This window comes from Spinacia oleracea, chromosome 5, assembly GCF_020520425.1.
Source record: "Spinacia oleracea cultivar Varoflay chromosome 5, BTI_SOV_V1, whole genome shotgun sequence".
NCBI lineage: Eukaryota > Viridiplantae > Streptophyta > Magnoliopsida > Caryophyllales > Amaranthaceae > Spinacia > Spinacia oleracea.
Window position 1 is genome coordinate 97,704,439 of NC_079491.1, and position 17,999 is coordinate 97,722,437.

General features: G+C 43.6%; 2 protein-coding genes across 2 annotated transcripts; both read left to right on the top strand.

The window, feature by feature from the left end:
• Nucleotides 1-500: 500 nt before the first annotated feature.
• LOC110777432 (uncharacterized) lies at nucleotides 501-3,674 on the top strand. Its single transcript, XM_056829237.1, has 5 exons — nucleotides 501-524; nucleotides 634-700; nucleotides 1,130-1,181; nucleotides 1,678-2,085; nucleotides 2,374-3,674. Exons 4-5 carry the CDS (start codon nucleotides 1,750-1,752, stop codon nucleotides 2,584-2,586), a joined length of 549 nt encoding a protein of 182 aa, XP_056685215.1. The 5' UTR covers nucleotides 501-524; nucleotides 634-700; nucleotides 1,130-1,181; nucleotides 1,678-1,749; the 3' UTR covers nucleotides 2,587-3,674.
• Nucleotides 3,675-6,808: 3,134 nt separating this feature from the next.
• Nucleotides 6,809-10,466, top strand: LOC130461106 (uncharacterized). The gene is made up of 6 exons (XM_056829043.1): nucleotides 6,809-8,885; nucleotides 8,970-9,128; nucleotides 9,208-9,525; nucleotides 9,608-9,748; nucleotides 9,819-9,926; nucleotides 10,016-10,466. The coding sequence occupies exons 1-6, from the start codon at nucleotides 8,046-8,048 to the stop codon at nucleotides 10,322-10,324; spliced, it is 1,875 nt and encodes a 624-aa protein (XP_056685021.1). The 5' UTR covers nucleotides 6,809-8,045; the 3' UTR covers nucleotides 10,325-10,466.
• Nucleotides 10,467-17,999: the final 7,533 nt, after the last annotated feature.

Here is a 17,999-nt window from a genome sequence, read left to right on the forward strand (position 1 = left end):
CCCTTATCTTCTTGTATGCAAGTCTTCTTTTATTGTGATGGTAACTCAATAATACTTAACTGCAATGCATGCATAACTGAATAATCGATTAATCTCAAATTTTTTATATACATCTTGCAGTTTCTTTTAGCTATCCAAATGGTCGGAGCCAGGAAGTCTGCATGAATTTCAATCGCTCTGGAAACAAAGAAGGGAGTAACGTTCAAGTGCAATTCTACTGATGAAGTTACTCTAAATCAAATGAAGTAAGACTTACTAGAAAAACCTCCTTTATGGAAAATTTTCAAGGAGAATAAATACATGCAGTTTGCTTACTTTGATTAAAGGTGCCCCTGGTATGTTGTTTGTTTACATACTATGAGTAATTAAAACTAGCCATGTAAATGGAAGATCCAACTTGCCATTGTGCTAACATCATTATCCTATATATTTACAGATTATCGATCTTTGTCAAAAAGAAGGTTCATCCTGTTATTGAGAGTTATGCTGACTATGGGCTCAGATCTCTAGCTGTTGCAACACAGGTTTGTGCATCTGGGCCTATGTCAATGCTACAATTGCATGAAACTCTCACATATTTATTCTGCGAGTTAGACATGACTAAGTACATCTTTTGTTATTGTCTTTCTGTAGGAAGTACCGAAGAGAACAAAAGAGAGTCAACTGTAGCACCTCTTCCAGCCAAATATTCTGGAGCATTGTAAGTTCTTTACTTGGATTGTTTTCAAATGCTTTGGGCTTTATACATTTCATACTGTAGCTAATTTGTGAATTTACATTCCCTCCCTCTCGACAAATCCAAATATGACTTCATTCTACCTCAAGGGGCAGAAGTAGGATAGGATCAGTAACATCTGTGAACAAAAAATAAAAGTTTCTTGGTATGTTGTCATATGATCATAACTCCAGCTTTTACTGTAAACTTCTTGTGATCAATGGGGACTCACAGTCCTGTCACAGTCCTGTGTGAGCTCAAACTGTTCATTTCCTTTTCCTACATTATAATGCTTAGTTGTATTGGCCTTCTTTTATTGCAAGCAAGAGTTTTTTGCTTCTCCTTCCTTACGTGTATAGATAAAGGAAATGACAGGCCTAACTTAATCATCATCTTGCTTTTTGCTGTTTGCAGTCGAGGTCTTATCAAACGCTTGTTGCGGAACAACCCAAAACTTAGGCCCAGTGTAAGTATATACCCCGGGGACTTTTTAGCGAATGTTTCTGCTGATGTCACATGGCTGCAAGAATAGTAATGCATGTTTCTATCGATTTAGAATTATTCAGAACATTAGTACATGTATCCTGTTCGTTTACTTAAAACTGTTTTTCTCAGTTGCTCACAAACAGAAATACTTGGGAAACTCGAGCGCAAATATGTGAACCTACTTGAAACTAATTTAAATGAACTCACACTTGTAATGTATTAGTTTGATAGTTTATCATATGGTATTGTATACACTTGAATCAGACCCCAATGTCCTTTAAGTAGCTTAACAGAAACATTTGAGGATCCTTTTTCCGTAGTCCATACTTATCGGAATTACTTTTAAGTGGTGATAGCTGCCAAATACTGTGTGCTTCAAGTACAAGCTTCTTAGTTGAAAACATGTTTGTCCATGTTATTACTTGTCTTCTTGGTTTTATTGTCTATTTTCCGCATATAATTGTTTCTTCTGACAGGCAGATGAGTTGCTAAGGCACCCCCTACTTCAACCCTATGTTGAAAAGATTCATCTCCATACTAGGAATCCTATGTGTGATGCCATAGATGATAACTGGGACGATACTGATTCTAATTGCATAGACAAAGCTACATTACCAGAAGCAGAAGATGAAAGGAAAATAGATCCCAGTATGTCAGAAGCTGAACTTGATTCCTTTTACACTGATGACAGAATAAAACCTACCTTGTCTGATCTGGAACGGAGGTTGGCTAAGTCAAAGGCTCAAGATCCCTTTAGGAGAGTGGCTGCTACCAAACAAGTTCCTTCAAAAGCTTCCAATGATGTAAGGAATCCCAGATTATCACGAGCAAAAACATTTGGTACATCCAAAAGACGACCAGAATTGTCTAAAAATCAACAATCGGTAAGTTTTGATGCGAGTATGTAATCATTTTCTGTATGTTTGGTAGGGAGTAGTAGAGTATTAAACTGAATCTGATTGATAAAATTTCATACCCATTACTGAAGCTTCATGCAGTTGATTAACAATGCAATAATTTGTATTTTTACTTCTGCATTTTCACTGACTGACATATGATTGTTGATTGTACTATTACCATACTGGTTATTGTGCTTATTCAGCATGGATTAGCCGACTAGCACTTACTTTTCGGCTTAAAGACCTTTATTTGGTTTTTTGTGATATCTGCAGCCTTCTTCAAGGACTCCTGTGAAACGATCTGTTTCTGTAAACCGCACGCGCAGAGCATCTATGCCGTTATCTACTAGAGCTGCAACTTATGAATCACCTTTCCCCAGGGTTTTCTCCCCTAATCGTTTTGCTTATTTGCTACAACTAGTAAATAGTAAACATGAGGAACATTATGGAACAGAGGGAGTACTAACATTTATTTTCATATACTAGAAATAAAATAGGGTCAAAGTGAATTATGTGAATAGTGCAAAAAGTCAAAATAGGTCGAGTATTAAGGGACGAAGGGAATATATAAGAATATTGGAATAGTGCTAAAACCAAGATGGTGCAATTATTAAAATATGGAGGAAGTAATACGTAGTATCTATTATTGTCATAATTTGTAAATTAATATATTTTTCATACATAAACAGTTTTAAAAAAAGGATAGAGAATAAAAATAAAATAAAACAGATTTTTTTTAGGAAAATGGTTTTTGGCGGGAAAATTTACACCAGAAAGTGACACGTGTTATTCCTGGTGTCTGTTTTAAAGTAATAAATATCTCATTAAACTACCTACATTTTTTAGGGAGTTTGGTTTTTTTCTTTGGGTAATTTCATGGGTGTTGTGGGAACTTTGTTGGTGATGATGTGTAACCCTTTCCTCGGAGGTATCAAGTATGCGCTGGCACGATCTTCCTACAACCTGCAAAACAAGAATATTCTCGTAGAAATATTCCCTCCGATGCCTAAGTAAGTATTGGCTAGAGAGAGAACTAATTTCTAGAGAGAAGGCATAGTAGAATAGTTTAAGGTAGGTAGGAATGAATTGATTTCTCTTTTACCTTGGGATTTGAACTATTTATAGGACTAGGGTTTTGGGAAGTGTCCCAAAACCCTAGCCATATGATTGGCTGACCTCATAGATGGGGACATGTGTCCTTGTCAAGTATAGAGGGTATAAGGTGCCTTTTCAGTTTGGGCCTGTCATAGGAAATTTTGGGCCTCTTTGGTTTATCTTCATGGATGAATTTTCTAAATGTGTACATCTGCCTAGCATGCATGGGCCACGCGTTGCCCCACGATAGGTACAAGGTGGAGTTTGCTATTTCTAGCCACATCATTTCTAGGCCAACGAGGCTGGTGGATCTACCCATATCGTGGCGGAAGGTGAGGCGTCCAAGGCTGGAGACCTAGAGGCTAAGGAGACATCTGCCAAAGCGGCGGTGGATGTCGATCTTGCAGCTGACGCGGCTGCCAAGAAGGAGAAGAGTAAGGAGCCAGGTGATCCTTCTCCTTCTAAGGATAAGTCGATGCCCCAATCTCCATCTGTATCTCCTACGACGGCCCCAGGTAAAACTTTGAAGTTTTGATGAGCAAGGCGTCCTTCATGTACTTAGTAGCTTCGCTAATGCTTGTTTTTTATGTCGATGCAGCTGGATTTGATTTTTAACGGATGAGGAAGGCTGAGGTAGCGGAAATTCCCCCCTCTGGCGGATTTAGCTCGGAGGAGATGGATAAAATCCTTTTCACCGTGTAGGCCGCGATCCCCAAAGTGTATGTGAAATCTCTTCTGGGGATTGGAGACGGGTTCTTTGGAGCCATGCAGTCCCTTGTGCTGGATGCGAGTCCTCAAAAGTCTTCTTTCTTTACAATTGGTCTTCCATGTACCTTTGCCGTCTTGTGTAGCCGGCTAATTATTTTTCGTTGTATAGTTGTTAATTAGGTTTGCTGAGGCTCGAGAGTAACGTTTCAACATGCGCCATGAGCGGCTTGATCACAAGGATCAAATCGAGAACCACGAAAAATATGCCGAGAAGAAGGCAGGGCACATCCGCCCTGAAATGGACGTGGTCATCAAGTTGCTGGACTAGTTTATTTTACGTCTTTACATAGGTAGGAGTCTCTGTCTATTGACGTCCTATTGTGCCGTAGAGATAAGTAAAAGTCCGGACTTAATTTGATGACAAAAATATAACTACTTAAATTTAGTTCAATGTTAGCTCAGATATCTTAACTACCTAGCTTTTACGAAATATAGGTCGTTTTGTTGGCGCTTTACAAATATTGGCCGTTTTGGTTGGCTCTTACATAATACTAGCCGTCTAGTTGGCTCTTACACAATACTGGCCGTTTTGTTGGCTCTTACATAATAATGCCCGTTTTTTTGGATCTTACATAATACTGGCCGTGTTCTTGGTTCTTACATAGTACTAGTCTATTGAGTGAGGAATGGTCTAGCTGTGAGGGGGTCAAAAAAGCGCGAGGCTAATGCGTGACCTGTCCCTCGTGGGTGTGACGATTCTTTTTATTCAATCAAGTGTAATTGGATTTCCTGTGAGTATACACCCAATTGACTAGTAATATAGGAGTCGCCATTCAGTTTTTAACGACAATGAGAAAAACTGACAAAACCCGGTTATCGTGACATAAAGGGAGTGCAATTATGTTTGACCACGACGGCCGTAGGTTCCCTTGTGATCCCTGGTGTGGGGATCTCTCAATATACACCCGCAAGGTAGAGATTGAGGGTTCGGGGGTCTGTAACTACCGAGAGGAGTAATTCGCTCGTCGATAACTCCAGAGGCAGGATATCCTTACTAGCTCAGCATAAATAATTGAAGGGACATGCGTTAACTATTAAACTAATCTGAATTGATTTTAGCAATATGCAGCATATAATACTAATTCGATCGTGATTATCTGATTTAAATAGCCTTAAGGGGCCTAGCATGATAATCCGATTTCCCAAAAATATTATATTTGTTAGGCGTGATAGAACAATCATATTAGGTTAGTTTAACAGTTCATAAAAAGGGCGAGGAAAGCAGTTAAATCATCGAAAAGGGACACATTACGACGCACCATTGAGAGGTGCGTCACGGTTCTCAGAAAACTAACCACTTTGACTTTGCTATTTCTCCTTTTTATTTAACGAATCTCGATTATGGGACAGGATACGTTCTGTTCGATTTATGGATCGATTGCGATAGAACGCGTGAACAGTTTCGCAGCGAGAGGCTTAGGCTCAGGGGTTTAGAGTCAATACTCAGAGTATATTATGTGTTGTTGTGTGTTGTTTCACGTCGAAACTAGGGGTCTATTTATAGGGAAGAGTTCGTGGAAAGATAGAATTGCAGAGTTCTAATCCACAAAGAATTAGGAAAAGAGACGTACCCAGGCATTTTCAGCGCCCAGGCCTGGGCGCCGAAGATTTCGGCGCCCAGAGCCAGGCGTTGAAAATAGGGTCTGGGTAGTTTTTTGTTTCGTCAGATTCGGATTCTAAAATCCGTAGAGTTTGAGGTTAATTTGAGTCTTTTAGCGCGTATCAATTTGTGACGGAATGCGTCTGGGCCCGTTACGAACTCTAGGCTCGTTAGGATTTAAATTAATACGTAACTCTTATTTCCGAATCCTTTTAGGAATAGGATTCTCGCTGTTTTCTATCTCATTTAGGATTTATGTTGGAATGCAACACCTAATTCTGACAGGTTTCTATCTTTTATGATTTGCCACTTTTAGACGCTACCTTTTACGGCAGTTACTATTTTTAGCAGGTTTCCATAAATAGCAGGTTTCGGGTGAAATGAAATAGGGAATCGAGATTCGTTTATTTTATAGGAGATGCTTTGTCAAGTGGAGTTTTTATGCTTTCATCATCGAACCTTTCCTTTGCGGGAATGGGGACAAAAGTAGGTGTCTACAGTTAGCCCCCACTTTGACTGAGTCTTGGAGTAAGACGATGGTCAAAGTATTAGACGGAGTGCGTCACACAAGCCATGGTGTATGTGACCTGTTTTGCGAGGGTCTCACGAGCCCCCGAGTGATAACATTTGACTTAAGGGTCATCACTTGAAGTGTCGACATATCCCTCACGTGTCATTGGGATTTGTCAACTGATAGTATAGAAACTTCCTCACTTTGTCATTGGAAGGATCTAAAGATGCGTAGAAAACTCCCTCACTTTGTCATTGGGAGTAACTACAGATGTTTTCGAAATTAAAGCTGTTAAGTGTAATTGGGCCTGGCCAAGCCCAATCACGAGGTAAAACGTTTTTAAAGATTCTCATTTTCAGGGCTGGCTAAACGAGAAAACCCCCTTGTTTTTATAGGATGTAAAACGAAGGAAAATCCAGTACCCTTGTTTTTATAGGAAGTAAAACGAAGGAAAATCCAGTAAAAGTTATCGCTGCAGCAACTAAGGACCTGCGCTGTTAGTGACGCAGACCCCGCCCGCTGAAGGTGGGCGAGCCTGTCCTCTGAGGGGGACCCCCCGTCCGATAGAAGTGGACGAATCTGTTTGATGTTTTTGAAAATAAGGACCTACGCGGTTAGTGACGTAGACCCCGCCCGCTGAAGGTGGCGTACCTTGTCCGCCGAGGGTGGACACCCCGTCCGATAGAAGTGGACGAATCTGTTTGATGTTTTTGAAAATAAGGACCTACGCGGTTTGTGACGTAGACCCCTCCCGCTGAAGGTGGCGTACCTTGTCCGCTGAGGGTGGACACCCCGTCCGATAGAAGTGGACGAATCTGTTTTGAGTTTTTTGAAAATAAGGACCTACGCGGTTTGTGACGTAGACCCCACCGGCTGAAGATGGCGAGCCTATTTTAAATTTGAAGATTTTATTTCTTTCGAAAACTGAGGACCTGCGCGGCTAGTGACGCAGACCCCACCCGCTGAGGGTGGGCGAGCCCATTTTGAATTTCTTATTTTGCCTATGTAGAAGGGCTTTTGTGATTACAACCTGTTGGTGGGTCGTAATTTTTCCTGATTAGATGTGTCCTATAAGTGGGTCCACATTGTGTATATTTTTGTTTAACGATATTTTATTATTTTTTATTTATTATTATTTTTTGAAAATACCGTTTTTTTTCTTTTTTGGGATAGAAATAAGATAACGGATATCTTCACACAAAGTAGGGGAGCACGCGTGCCCGACAGCGAATATTCGCTGTCTGGGAAGCATTTTCAGCACCCAGGCCTGGGCGCGAGAATTTCTAACGCCCAGAGCTGGGCGTTGAAAATGCGAAAGGGGGACTGGTCTTTAAATTCGCGGACCGTCTCCTTCCTTTCCCATTTCCGCCATTTTCGCTCAAGCTCTCCACTTCTCTCTACTGATCTTCGCTCGTTTCTTTCACTTTTCTTCACGAGTTCTACTCCAAATCATTTCCTAACCTTCCCAATGTAAGTAATTTTCAATAATTTCGAGCTTTTTTGTCAATTTAAGTATTTTGTCAAGTATTTTTGTGCATGAAATTGATTTGGGGGTTTTTGATTTTGTGCCCCTTTTCTCCAATTAGATAGTTGGAAATGTTCCACATAACATGTTAATTAGTTTGTGCATGTTAATTTTTGCAAGTATGTTGATTTTTGTTGAATTTGGGCATTTTCATGCTAGCCCCCAAGTATACCTACGAATCTAGTATTTTCTTATAATGTAGGTGTTCTTGGTATATTGCTTGCGTTCCTCACAATTCATGAATGACAAATTATGGGAGAATTTTGATTTTGCTGGAGTTAATTTTTACTTAGGGAATTTGGCTAAGTATGAAGTTAGTATCATGTTTTTTTTAGGGAACAAAAATTGTATGACTCCATTTCATGAGTGAAATGCACTCTTTTTAGGGATCGGTATGAGTGCCGATTTTGTCAAAGATATAATGCCTTGTTGTATTGTTAATCAGCATGTCTGACGAGTCGTTACCCCCTCCTGGTGGCCACGAGGTGCGTGGCATGACGCGTCAGTCGACTGGCCCGGGTCCCCTATGGGTGGGCCCTGAGCTTTACGATGGTCGTGATTTACACTACGACCTAGAGCACCATGTGACTTCCCGTCTTCACGCGAGGAGACAGACTACGGTTCGCGGCTATGGCGCCGCGACGAGTGAGACCATTTTTAGCTATCTGAGCTCGGACGCCCAAACCTTGGTGAGGGCGAGCTCACTGTTTCCGGTGGTTGAGACCTTCTGGGAGATACTGCGGCTCAACATCTCCCTGTCCTTTCTGCGGTCGTTCATGAGGTGGTGGTGGGATACCACCAACACCTTCCATTTTCCTTGGGGTGAGATGACGATCACTCCTGAGGACTACACAGCTTTGACGGGTTTGACCTTTACAGGGAACCCCGTTCGTCTGAGGTCGGACGGCCCATCGCCGACCGTTGCAGAGGGTACCAGGCTCCTGGGCTCGTGGATGGGTAGTAGGTTACCTTCGTACCAGCCCCGTGGGATACCTTTCACTGACCTGATGTGGGCTTTGGAGCACGGGGTAGAGGAGTCACCTTCGAGACAGGCTCGGCTGTTCTACCTCCATTTTATTACTTCCACTTTTCTGTCGGGTCCGACTGACACCTTTGACCCGAGGTGGATAGGCATGGTGGAGGACGTGTCTACACTGGGTGACTATCGCTGGGGCGATTTGGGCTATGCGACGCTTATCGGCCAGATGAGTTTGTCGGTGCGCGTCTCGGACCCGAGTATACGTCACTTTGTGATTACATTAGCGGGAGTGCCGCGTTTGATCGAGGTATGTGCCTAGACTTTCTTTTGTTTTTCTCGCTTTTACCCGACCTCTTTTTTTTAACGTTTTATTATCCTTTTCTTTTTGCAGCTGTGGGCCTTTGAGCACTTACCCTGGCTGGCTCCCCGAAAGGGGCAGAGGCCTTTGGAGTTCCCTGCCGGTCGCCGTTGGGGTTGGAGGAAGAAGCTGACAGTGCGTTTACCGCCCGATACCGTGTGGGATCTTATCAGGGACGGGAACCCTGAGCATGTACAGAATCTTATCCTCTATCTCGTATTTCGTCATTCTTTTCATGTGCGAGATCTGACTGCGTTTTGTACGAAAACAGGTGGTTTGGACCCCATGGCTCCCTTTTAGGGGTACCCATGCATCGGTCAGGGAGAGTTATGCCCTGAGCCAGATGCGGGTCTTGTTCGTTGGCCGCCGGGACCCTGTCTGGTACCTGGGAGAGCGGGTACGTATGCAGACGGTCGGGGTTTTTTCGGTGCCCAGGCCTCCGCCTGCGACCATGCTGTCTACTCGCTCGACAGGCGAGTCGTGGAGGGTCCACTCGAGGACTGGCGTGCCGGCGACAGAGTTGGTGATAGAGGGAGCTAGCTATTACCAGTTTATCCAGGATTCTCTTCGTCTCCCGGAGCCTGGCGCTGTAAGTCGCCTCCTCTCTTTTTATTGATTTTAGTGTTTTCATGCTCGTGCCCATGTGTTTATGCCTACTGTGTTTTGTGCAGGAGGGTCCTGACCCTTTGTTGGGGGGATGGGTGCTTCCCGATGCTCGGATCTCGTATACCGGAGAGAGTGGATCCGAGATTGTGGAGACTTTCCCGGAAGACCGGGTGTTCCATGCTCCGCTCCCTGAGGGAGTAGAGGCGGTATGCACCTTTCATTTGTGTACTCTTCTTTATATTTTTTCTTTCTTTTTTACTGACATTCTTGTTTTAGGTTCCGGCCCGTACGGCCAATGCGATGGTGGGGGTGATCAACCGGTTGAAGTCCGCGTTGGTTCGAGCTCGGTCTGCACTTTCTTGCAGGAGCCCCCACTCTACTCGGGTAATGTGCCCTCTCTTTTTTTCTTTTGATCTGTACCTTTGGTTTGGCTTTCGGTTATTCACTCTTTTTTTTTGTGTCCCTTTTTGCAGACGGCTACTGGGCGTGCTGGGGCCGACGACGCGGGTCCCTCGGGCGGGGGACACGGTCGTCGCGAGAGAGAGAGAGCACAACACTCGCCCCTACGGCATCGCCGTTCTGACGCGGGGGTGAGTTCTTCCGGGGAGAGGTCCGAGTCGGAGCGTAGGCGGCGTTCCGTGTCGGTGGCCCGAGAGCCTAGCCCCGAGTTGCAGTCGCAACCCCATTTTTGGGGTGACTCTGGCTGGGGTCCCTCATACCACGGGGACTGGAGTGGATGGACCGGCGAGGCTTGGAGACATGGAGCCGATGACGAGTCTTAGGCTTACCTCCTGTTTTATACATATTCATTCTTGTGTTCCGCATGTATATATATATTTTTTTGCGATTTTTGGTGCAAGAATGTTTTGAGCCTTCCGTGGGCTTTGTTTTAACATATTATAGCAATATTAGCTTCCTAAACCAACGACGAATTTTTAAAAGGAAAAGACTTTCGTAAAAATAATTAGTTCATATAAGAGTGCACATATATTTTTAGACTAACCGACTATTTGGGGTATTACATATGCATGTTTGTTTTTTTTGCCGACTCGTGTCATACTCCTTTGTTGGGCTTTTTCCGGGAAACTCTTGTGGCTTTTTCATTTTATTTGGTCTTGCCCGTGCATGGGTTAGGGTAGAGTGCCCTTTACGATATTTTTTCTTCTTGATGCGTTGCATGACTTTATTATTTTATAGTTTTTTATTGGACCGAATCCTTGAGAAGGATTGCCTACGTATCTTGTCAGAATCAGGTCGCGCGTAGTTATAGCTTTTTGAAAAAAAACTTTTTTGAAAGGGTGTTCATTACTCGTCTGCTTCCCCCCCAAGTGTTCGTGGTTCTTTTGAGGGTTAGAAAAAGGAGTACGAACACTTTGTAGAAGCGGGAGGGTAGGTGGCAAGAGAGAAAAAAAAACGCCCGATTTAGGGCGAAGGAAATATCGGTGCCCAGGCCTGGGCGTTAGAAATAACAGCGCCCAGTCCTGGGCGTTGAAGTTTCGTCCTTCGCTTTTTCTACTTTATCGAGTTTTGTGCCGTTTGTTTAGAGTAATGCGCAGAATGTTTGCTTATGAGTTTTAATGTGTTTTATTAGATGCCTTAACTCCGGACTGAATTTTATTAAATATAGTACTTTTTCGATTGGTCTAAGTTCGTGAGGTTAGCGAATTTCGCTCCATCTATGTCGGCTAGTTGGACTGCTCCGCCAGGTAGAATGGTCTTTACAAAATATGGTCCTGTCCAGTTAGGCCGGAACTTTCCTCGAGGGACCGTAGTAGGTGCGCGGACTTCTTTTAATACAAAATCGCCTTCTTTGATGTTTCGAGGTTTGACTCTTTTGTTGAATTGCCTTGCGATGCGCTTTTGATACACTTGCACGTGATGTAGAGCTCTCAACCTCCGTTCGTCTAAAAGGACGAGTTCGTCGTACCTAGCTTGAACCCAATCGGCTTCCGGGAGCTTGCTTTCTAGGACGATCCGGAGGGAGGGAATCTCCAACTCGACCGGTTGGACTGCTTCCATTCCGTATACCAAGGAGTAGGGTGTTACTCCAATGGAGGTGCGGATTCAGGTTCGATAGCCCCATAATGCGAAGTGTAATTTGTTGGGCCAATCCTTATAATTTTCGGCCATTTTTTCGATTATGACTTTAATATTTTTGGTGGCCGCCTCTACCGCGTCGTTCATTTGCGGCCTGTAGGGAGAGGATTTATGGTGTTTGACATGATATTTTTTGAGCAGGTCTTGGACTTCGGCCCTGAAGTGGGAACCTTGGTCACTTATGATTTCATGTGGAACCCCGTACCGACAGAATATGTTCTTTTCTAGGAATCGGGCGACATGTTTGGCTGTTAACTTTGCATAGGAGACTGCCTCTACCTATTTAGTGAAGTAATCAATTGCAACTAAAACGTACTCGTGTCCCCCTACACCTGTTGGTGTTACCTTGCCGATTATATCTATACCCCAGGTGGAAAAGGGCCATGGAGAAGTGAAGGTGTATAGTTCTGAGGGAGGTAAATGGTTAAGGTTACTGAAGATTTGGCATTTTGGGCATGTTTTTACAAAGAGATGGCAATGGGTTTCCATAGTGGTCCAATAGTACCCTGAGCGGGATATTTTTCGGGATAGCATTTTTCCGTTCATATGGGGTCCGCACACGCCGTTATGGTATTCTTCCATTAGTCTTTGGGCTTGGTTTTGATGGACACAAAGTAACTTGATTTTATTAGGCGTGTATTTGTACAGTTCTCCCATAATTATGCTATATTGTGAAGCGAGGAGGCGCAGGGCCTTTTGTGCTCGCGGGGAAGTGTTTGAGGGGAATTCCCCACTTGTTTTGTAACGAAGGATGTCCGTGTACCATGGTTCTTCCTCGGTGTTTTCAGGTTCGGAGTCTATGGCACAACAATAAGCCGGCTCTTTCCTTCGCTCGACCCGAAGGGTCATTCCGTCCCATTCATTCGGGATGTTGAGCATTGAAGCTAGCTTCGCTAGTGCATCCGCGAATTGGTTGTCGTCTCTTGGCAAGTACGTATACTCGATTTTTTCAAATTGCTCGACTATTTGGTCCAAGTGAGCTTGATATTTTGAGAGACTAGTGCTTCGGACCTTCCATCGTTTGGATATATGGTTGATTATTAGGGAAGAATCCCCGAAGACTTGTAGGTATTTGACTCCGAGGCTAACTGCGGCCTCTAGCCCAACTATGCAGGCCTCGTATTCGGCGGCATTGTTTGTGGCCTCGAAGTCAAGTTTGACGGAAATTGGTATATGGGCTCCGACGCCGCATCCTTTTTGGTTGGACGCGCCATCGAAGTATAGTGTCCAGTAGTCGTCTTGTATCATCAGAAGTTCCTCGTCGGGGAGGAGGTAAGCTTCCGGGGTTTCCTCATTCGTGGCATGTTCGGCCAGGAATTCGGCTACCGCTCTTCCTTTGATTGTTTTTTCCGGCATGAATTTTAGGTCGAATTCTGAGAGCATGACTAGCCACCTGGACAGGCGACCACTCAGGGCGGGTTTTTCGAACACGTATTTTAAGGGATCTAGTTGTGACACTATATGAACAGTGTGGGCCAATAGGTAATGCCTGAGTTTTTTGGATGCCCAGACGAGGGCGAGACAGGTTTTCTCAAGTTCTGTGTATCTCGTCTCGTACTGTATGAACTTCTTGCTCAAGTAGTAAATGGCTCGCTCGGATCCATGTACACACTGTGAGAGCATAGCTCCTGCTGCAGTATCCGTGACGGTTAGGTATAGGCGTAAAGGGATTCCAGGCAAAGGTGGGGAGAGGACGGGTGGCTTGCTTAGGTATTCTTTGATTTTATCGAAGGCAGTTTGGCATTGTTCATCCCATTCGGCCTTTTCCTCTTTTCTTAATTTTATGAATATTGGCTCACAAGTCATAGTAAGCTTGGAAATGAACCTACTAATGTATTGCAGCTTTCCTAGGAAGCCCCTTATCTGTTTTTCAGTTTTTGGTGGGGGCATTTCGGTAATGGCTTTGATCTTAGATGGGTCAATCTCGATTCCTCGCGTACTAACAACATATCCTAGCAATTTTCCCGAGGTTACCCCGAACATACATTTTTGTGGATTTAGTCTCATGTTATATTTCAAGATTCGAGTGAAGAATTTTTTAAGTGCCGGGAGATGACCGCGCCGGTCTTTAGATTTGACGATCATGTCGTCCACATAGACCTCGATTTCTTTATGTATCATGTCATGGAGTAACGTGGTGGCTGTCCTTTGATAGGTGGCCCCCGCGTTTTTCAAACCAAAAGGAATTACAGTGTAACAATATGTTCCCCAAGGGGTAATGAAAGTTGTTTTTTCCATGTCTTCTTCTGCCATGAGTATTTGGTTATATCCGGCGTACCCGTCCATAAAGGAGAGGAGCGCGTGTTCTGCGGTGTTGTCTACTAGTATGTCAATGTGAGGTAGGGGGAAGTCATCTTTAGGACTGGCTTTGTTGAGGTCTCGAAAGTCTACACACATTCGCACTCGTCCATCTTTTTTAGCTACGGGGACAATATTGGCCACCCATTCTGGGTAGTTGGAGACTTTTATAAAGCCGGCGTCTAATTGTTTAGTGACTTCTTCTTTTATTTTCAAGGCTATCTCTGGTTTGAGCCGCCGTAGCTTTTGTTTTACTGGTGTCATTTTGGGATCTAGCGGAATTTTATGCTCAGCGATTTCTCGATCTATTCCTGGCATGTCTTTGTAGGACCAAGCAAAGACACCCTCGAATTCCCGCAAAGTGGAGATTAGATTGGCCTTTTCAGTGGGAGTTAAGGTGAGGCCAATTTTAATAATTTTAGGATTTTCTTCTGTTCCAATATTTACCGATTCTGTGTCCTCAATTATAGGAGTTTTGAGTTGTTGTTCATTTACAGCTTTTATTAGTTCGGTATATTCCTCTTCTGGCTCTTTTTCGTGCTCATTAGTGGCGAGACATTCTGCATTATTACTCTGATTTTTAAGCGGCACATACTCAAGAGTTTTGTTTATCTTATTAAAGTCATGAAGCATTACATCAAAAAGATCTCCCGGAGTAGAGATTTCCGAGTCTAAACTATTTTTGGGAGGGGTTACAATTTTGCTAGGTTTGGACTCGGAGTCAGACTCGGATTCAGACTCTAATTCTTCGTACATCGGACCCTCTCCCGCAGATATCTTGAACTTTATCCCACGAGCATTAGTCCATTTGAAAGTCTTGCGCCACCCTCGTTGGATTTGGTCATCTTTTGAGGGTGATGGAGCGATCAACTTAGTAGGATCAAACACTTCATCTTGGAGTGCTAGTGCCATAATTTCTGTTTCTTTCTTCGCTCTTTTCTTTTCTAACCCAAACAATAGCCCGAAAGCATGTGAGTTGAGGAGCGTTTTTGGCATAGCATGGTTCTTTGGGGCGAGTGGCCTTTGAGAACGTAAAGGGTCGTGTCCCAGAGCATGCATCTCTTGGGTTTGTGCGACCTCTAGGTACAGATGTTTGGGATATGCTTCTTCCATCGTGTTTCTTGATGGCTATCACGGGCAAGTACTCAGGGGCCCTGCATTATTGTTGTGGAGTAGGAGACACATTAGTTTGTTTCGTGAGTCGGTTTTTTAGGCATTCTATGATTAACCTTAAGTCGGACTAGTATATTTGGACTGTTATATGTGCACTTTGAACTCTTTATGTTTTTGAAAATCTCTGCCCGTGTGACATTCATGATTATTTGCATGGTCGACTTTTAGTGTCGAGCATTGCCGTCGGGGGAGGCCTAACAACGACGCAAGGAGTTATTAATTTTTCGCGAGTCACTTTTGAAATCGAGTGCTTTTCTTACGCCCTCGTAGCAATTCCTTTTTTATGGATATTTTTTGCTACGTATTTTCTTTTTTTGCTTGGGCACCGAGGCTGCTGCGCCTGACCAGAAAGCCAAGAAGCAACTTCAGCGCCCAGCAATGGGCGTGAGAAATTTTGGCGCCCAGCCAGGGGCGTTGAAAATGCGTCCCTGGCTGGTTCTCGTTTTCTGTTTTCTGTTTATGCGACTTCGATTTGCGTGCTTGCCTAATAACGTCCTTTACGCGTAACAGCGTTTGTGGGATTCGTTACAGGCCATCCCGAGCGTCGCTTATTTTGTGGCGATCATTCGGGTTAGCGGAACACGTGTTTCGGTATAACTCTTTGGCAAATTAGTCTATGAATGTTTGGGCAATGTTAAGGTCATTGGTTTTCTAGGATAGTTTGTCACACACAATCACATATTTCGCTACAAATAACTACATTATAAACATGGATTTGAAAATTAAATATGCCACGTAGTTTATGATAGGCTTCTATGGGTAGTTTATTTACGCCTGGCTTGGTACCGCTTCTATCGTAGATCCAACACATGCCCCGGTCGAGGTAGTGTCTTCAACAGACGAATTTCGCCCAAGAGGCCAACCCGCAAGTGCAAGCCAAGGGGGCATGCAGGCGAGAGGGACCTAATGGGCGAGCGATTGGGTTCGGGATAGGTGTACTACCTGCACAAGTACCGAGTGGGAAACATGCGCGGCGTATGCACCCCCCTATTGGCGAAAAAGGTATCCTTAGTCCCAACTCCCGAGGGAGCCGAGATTCGTTATGATCACATTAATATGCTGATTTTCAGGTCGTCCCAACTTGATGGGGAAATAAACGCGGGGTAGGATCGTTTCACCCTTCGGCTATTTTGATTACCTACAAGCACGAGTATTTCCTTCACTATCCCCAGTGGAGTCGCCACTGTGAGGGGGTCGAAAAAGCGCGAGGCTAATGCGTGACCTGTCCCTCGTGGGTGTGACGATTCTTTTTATTCAATCAAGTGTAATTGGATTTCCTGTGAGTATACACCCAATTGACTAGTAATATAGGAGTCTCCATTCAGTTTTTAACGACAATGAGAAAAACTGACAAAATCCGGTTATCGTGACATAAAGGGAGTGCAATTATGTTTGACCACGACGGCCGTAGGTTCCCTTATGATCCCTGGTGTGGGGATCTCTCAATATACACCCGCAAGGTAGAGATTGAGGGTTCGGGGGACTGTAACTACCGAGAGGAGTAATTCACTCGTCGATAACTCCAGAGGCAGGATATCCTTACTAGCTCAGCATAAATAATTGAAGGGACATGCGTTAACTATTAAACTAATCTGAATTGATTTTAGCAATATGCAGCATATAATACTAATTCGATCGTGATTATCTGATTTAAATAGCCTTAAGGGGCCTAGCATGATAATCCGATTTCCCAAAAATATTATATTTGTTAGGCGTGATAGAACAATCATATTAGGTTAGTTTAACAGTTCATAAAAAGGGCGAGGAAAGCAGTTAAATCATCGAAAAGGGACACATTACGACGCACCATTGAGAGGTGCGTCACGGTTCTCAGAAAACTAACCACTTTGACTTTGCTATTTCTCCTTTTTATTTAACGAATCTCGATTATGGGACAGGATACGTTCTGTTCGATTTATGGATCGATTGCGATAGAACGCGTGAACAGTTTCGCAGCGAGAGGCTTAGGCTCAGGGGTTTAGAGTCAATACTCAGAGTATATTATGTGTTGTTGTGTGTTGTTTCACGTCGAAACTAGGGGTCTATTTATAGGGAAGAGTTCGTGGAAAGATAGAATTGCAGAGTTCTAATCCACAAAGAATTAGGAAAAGAGACGTACCCAGGTATTTTCAGCGCCCAGAGCCAGGCCTTGAAATTAGGGCCTGGGTAGTTTTTTGTTTCGTCAGATTCGGATTCTAAAATCCGTAGACTTTGAGGTTAATTTGAGTCTTTTAGCGCGTATCAATTTGTGACGGAATGCGTCTGGGCCCGTTACGAACTCTAGGCTCGTTAGAATTTAAATTAATACGTAACTCTTATTTCCGAATCCTTTTAGGAATAGGATTCTCGCAGTTTTCTATCTCATTTAGGATTTATGTTGTAATGCAACACCCAATTCTGGCAGGTTTCTATCTTTTATGATTTGCCACATTTAGACGCTACCTTTTACGGCAGTTACTATTTTTAGCAGGTTTCCATAAATAGCAGGTTTCGGGTGAAATGAAATAGGGAATCGAGATTCGTTTATTTTATAGGAGATGCGTTGTCAAGTGGAGTTTTTATGCTTTCATCATCGAACCTTTCCCTTGCGGGAATGGGGACAAAAGTAGGTGTCTACACTAGCCACTTTCTTCAATCTTGACAGGAATACTTTCCACAATTTTGGGGAGACTCTCTTCGTGCTTCCTTTTGACTCCGATTTCGATTGGCTCCTTCCTCCATGCGGACGGATTGAGGGTAGTTAGGTAGTAGTCTCGTGCTTGTTGCTGATCGCTGTGAATGGTACCTATCGTGCGGTCGTCACATACGTATTTTAAGAGCATTAGATGAGTGACAACCACAACTTTTATCTTGTATAAGGTAGGGCGCCCCAGGATTACGTTGTATGCT

Coding starts and splice junctions, on each gene's coding strand:
- LOC110777432 (XM_056829237.1), top strand. CDS start 1,750: ATGTGTGATGCCATAGATGATAACTGGGACGATACTGATTCTAATTGC. Junction 2,086..2,373: donor TGTCTAAAAATCAACAATCG/GTAAGTTTTGAT, acceptor TGATATCTGCAG/CCTTCTTCAAGGACTCCTGT.
- LOC130461106 (XM_056829043.1), top strand. CDS start 8,046: ATGTCTGACGAGTCGTTACCCCCTCCTGGTGGCCACGAGGTGCGTGGC. Junction 9,749..9,818: donor TCCCTGAGGGAGTAGAGGCG/GTATGCACCTTT, acceptor TTCTTGTTTTAG/GTTCCGGCCCGTACGGCCAA. Junction 9,927..10,015: donor GGAGCCCCCACTCTACTCGG/GTAATGTGCCCT, acceptor CCCTTTTTGCAG/ACGGCTACTGGGCGTGCTGG.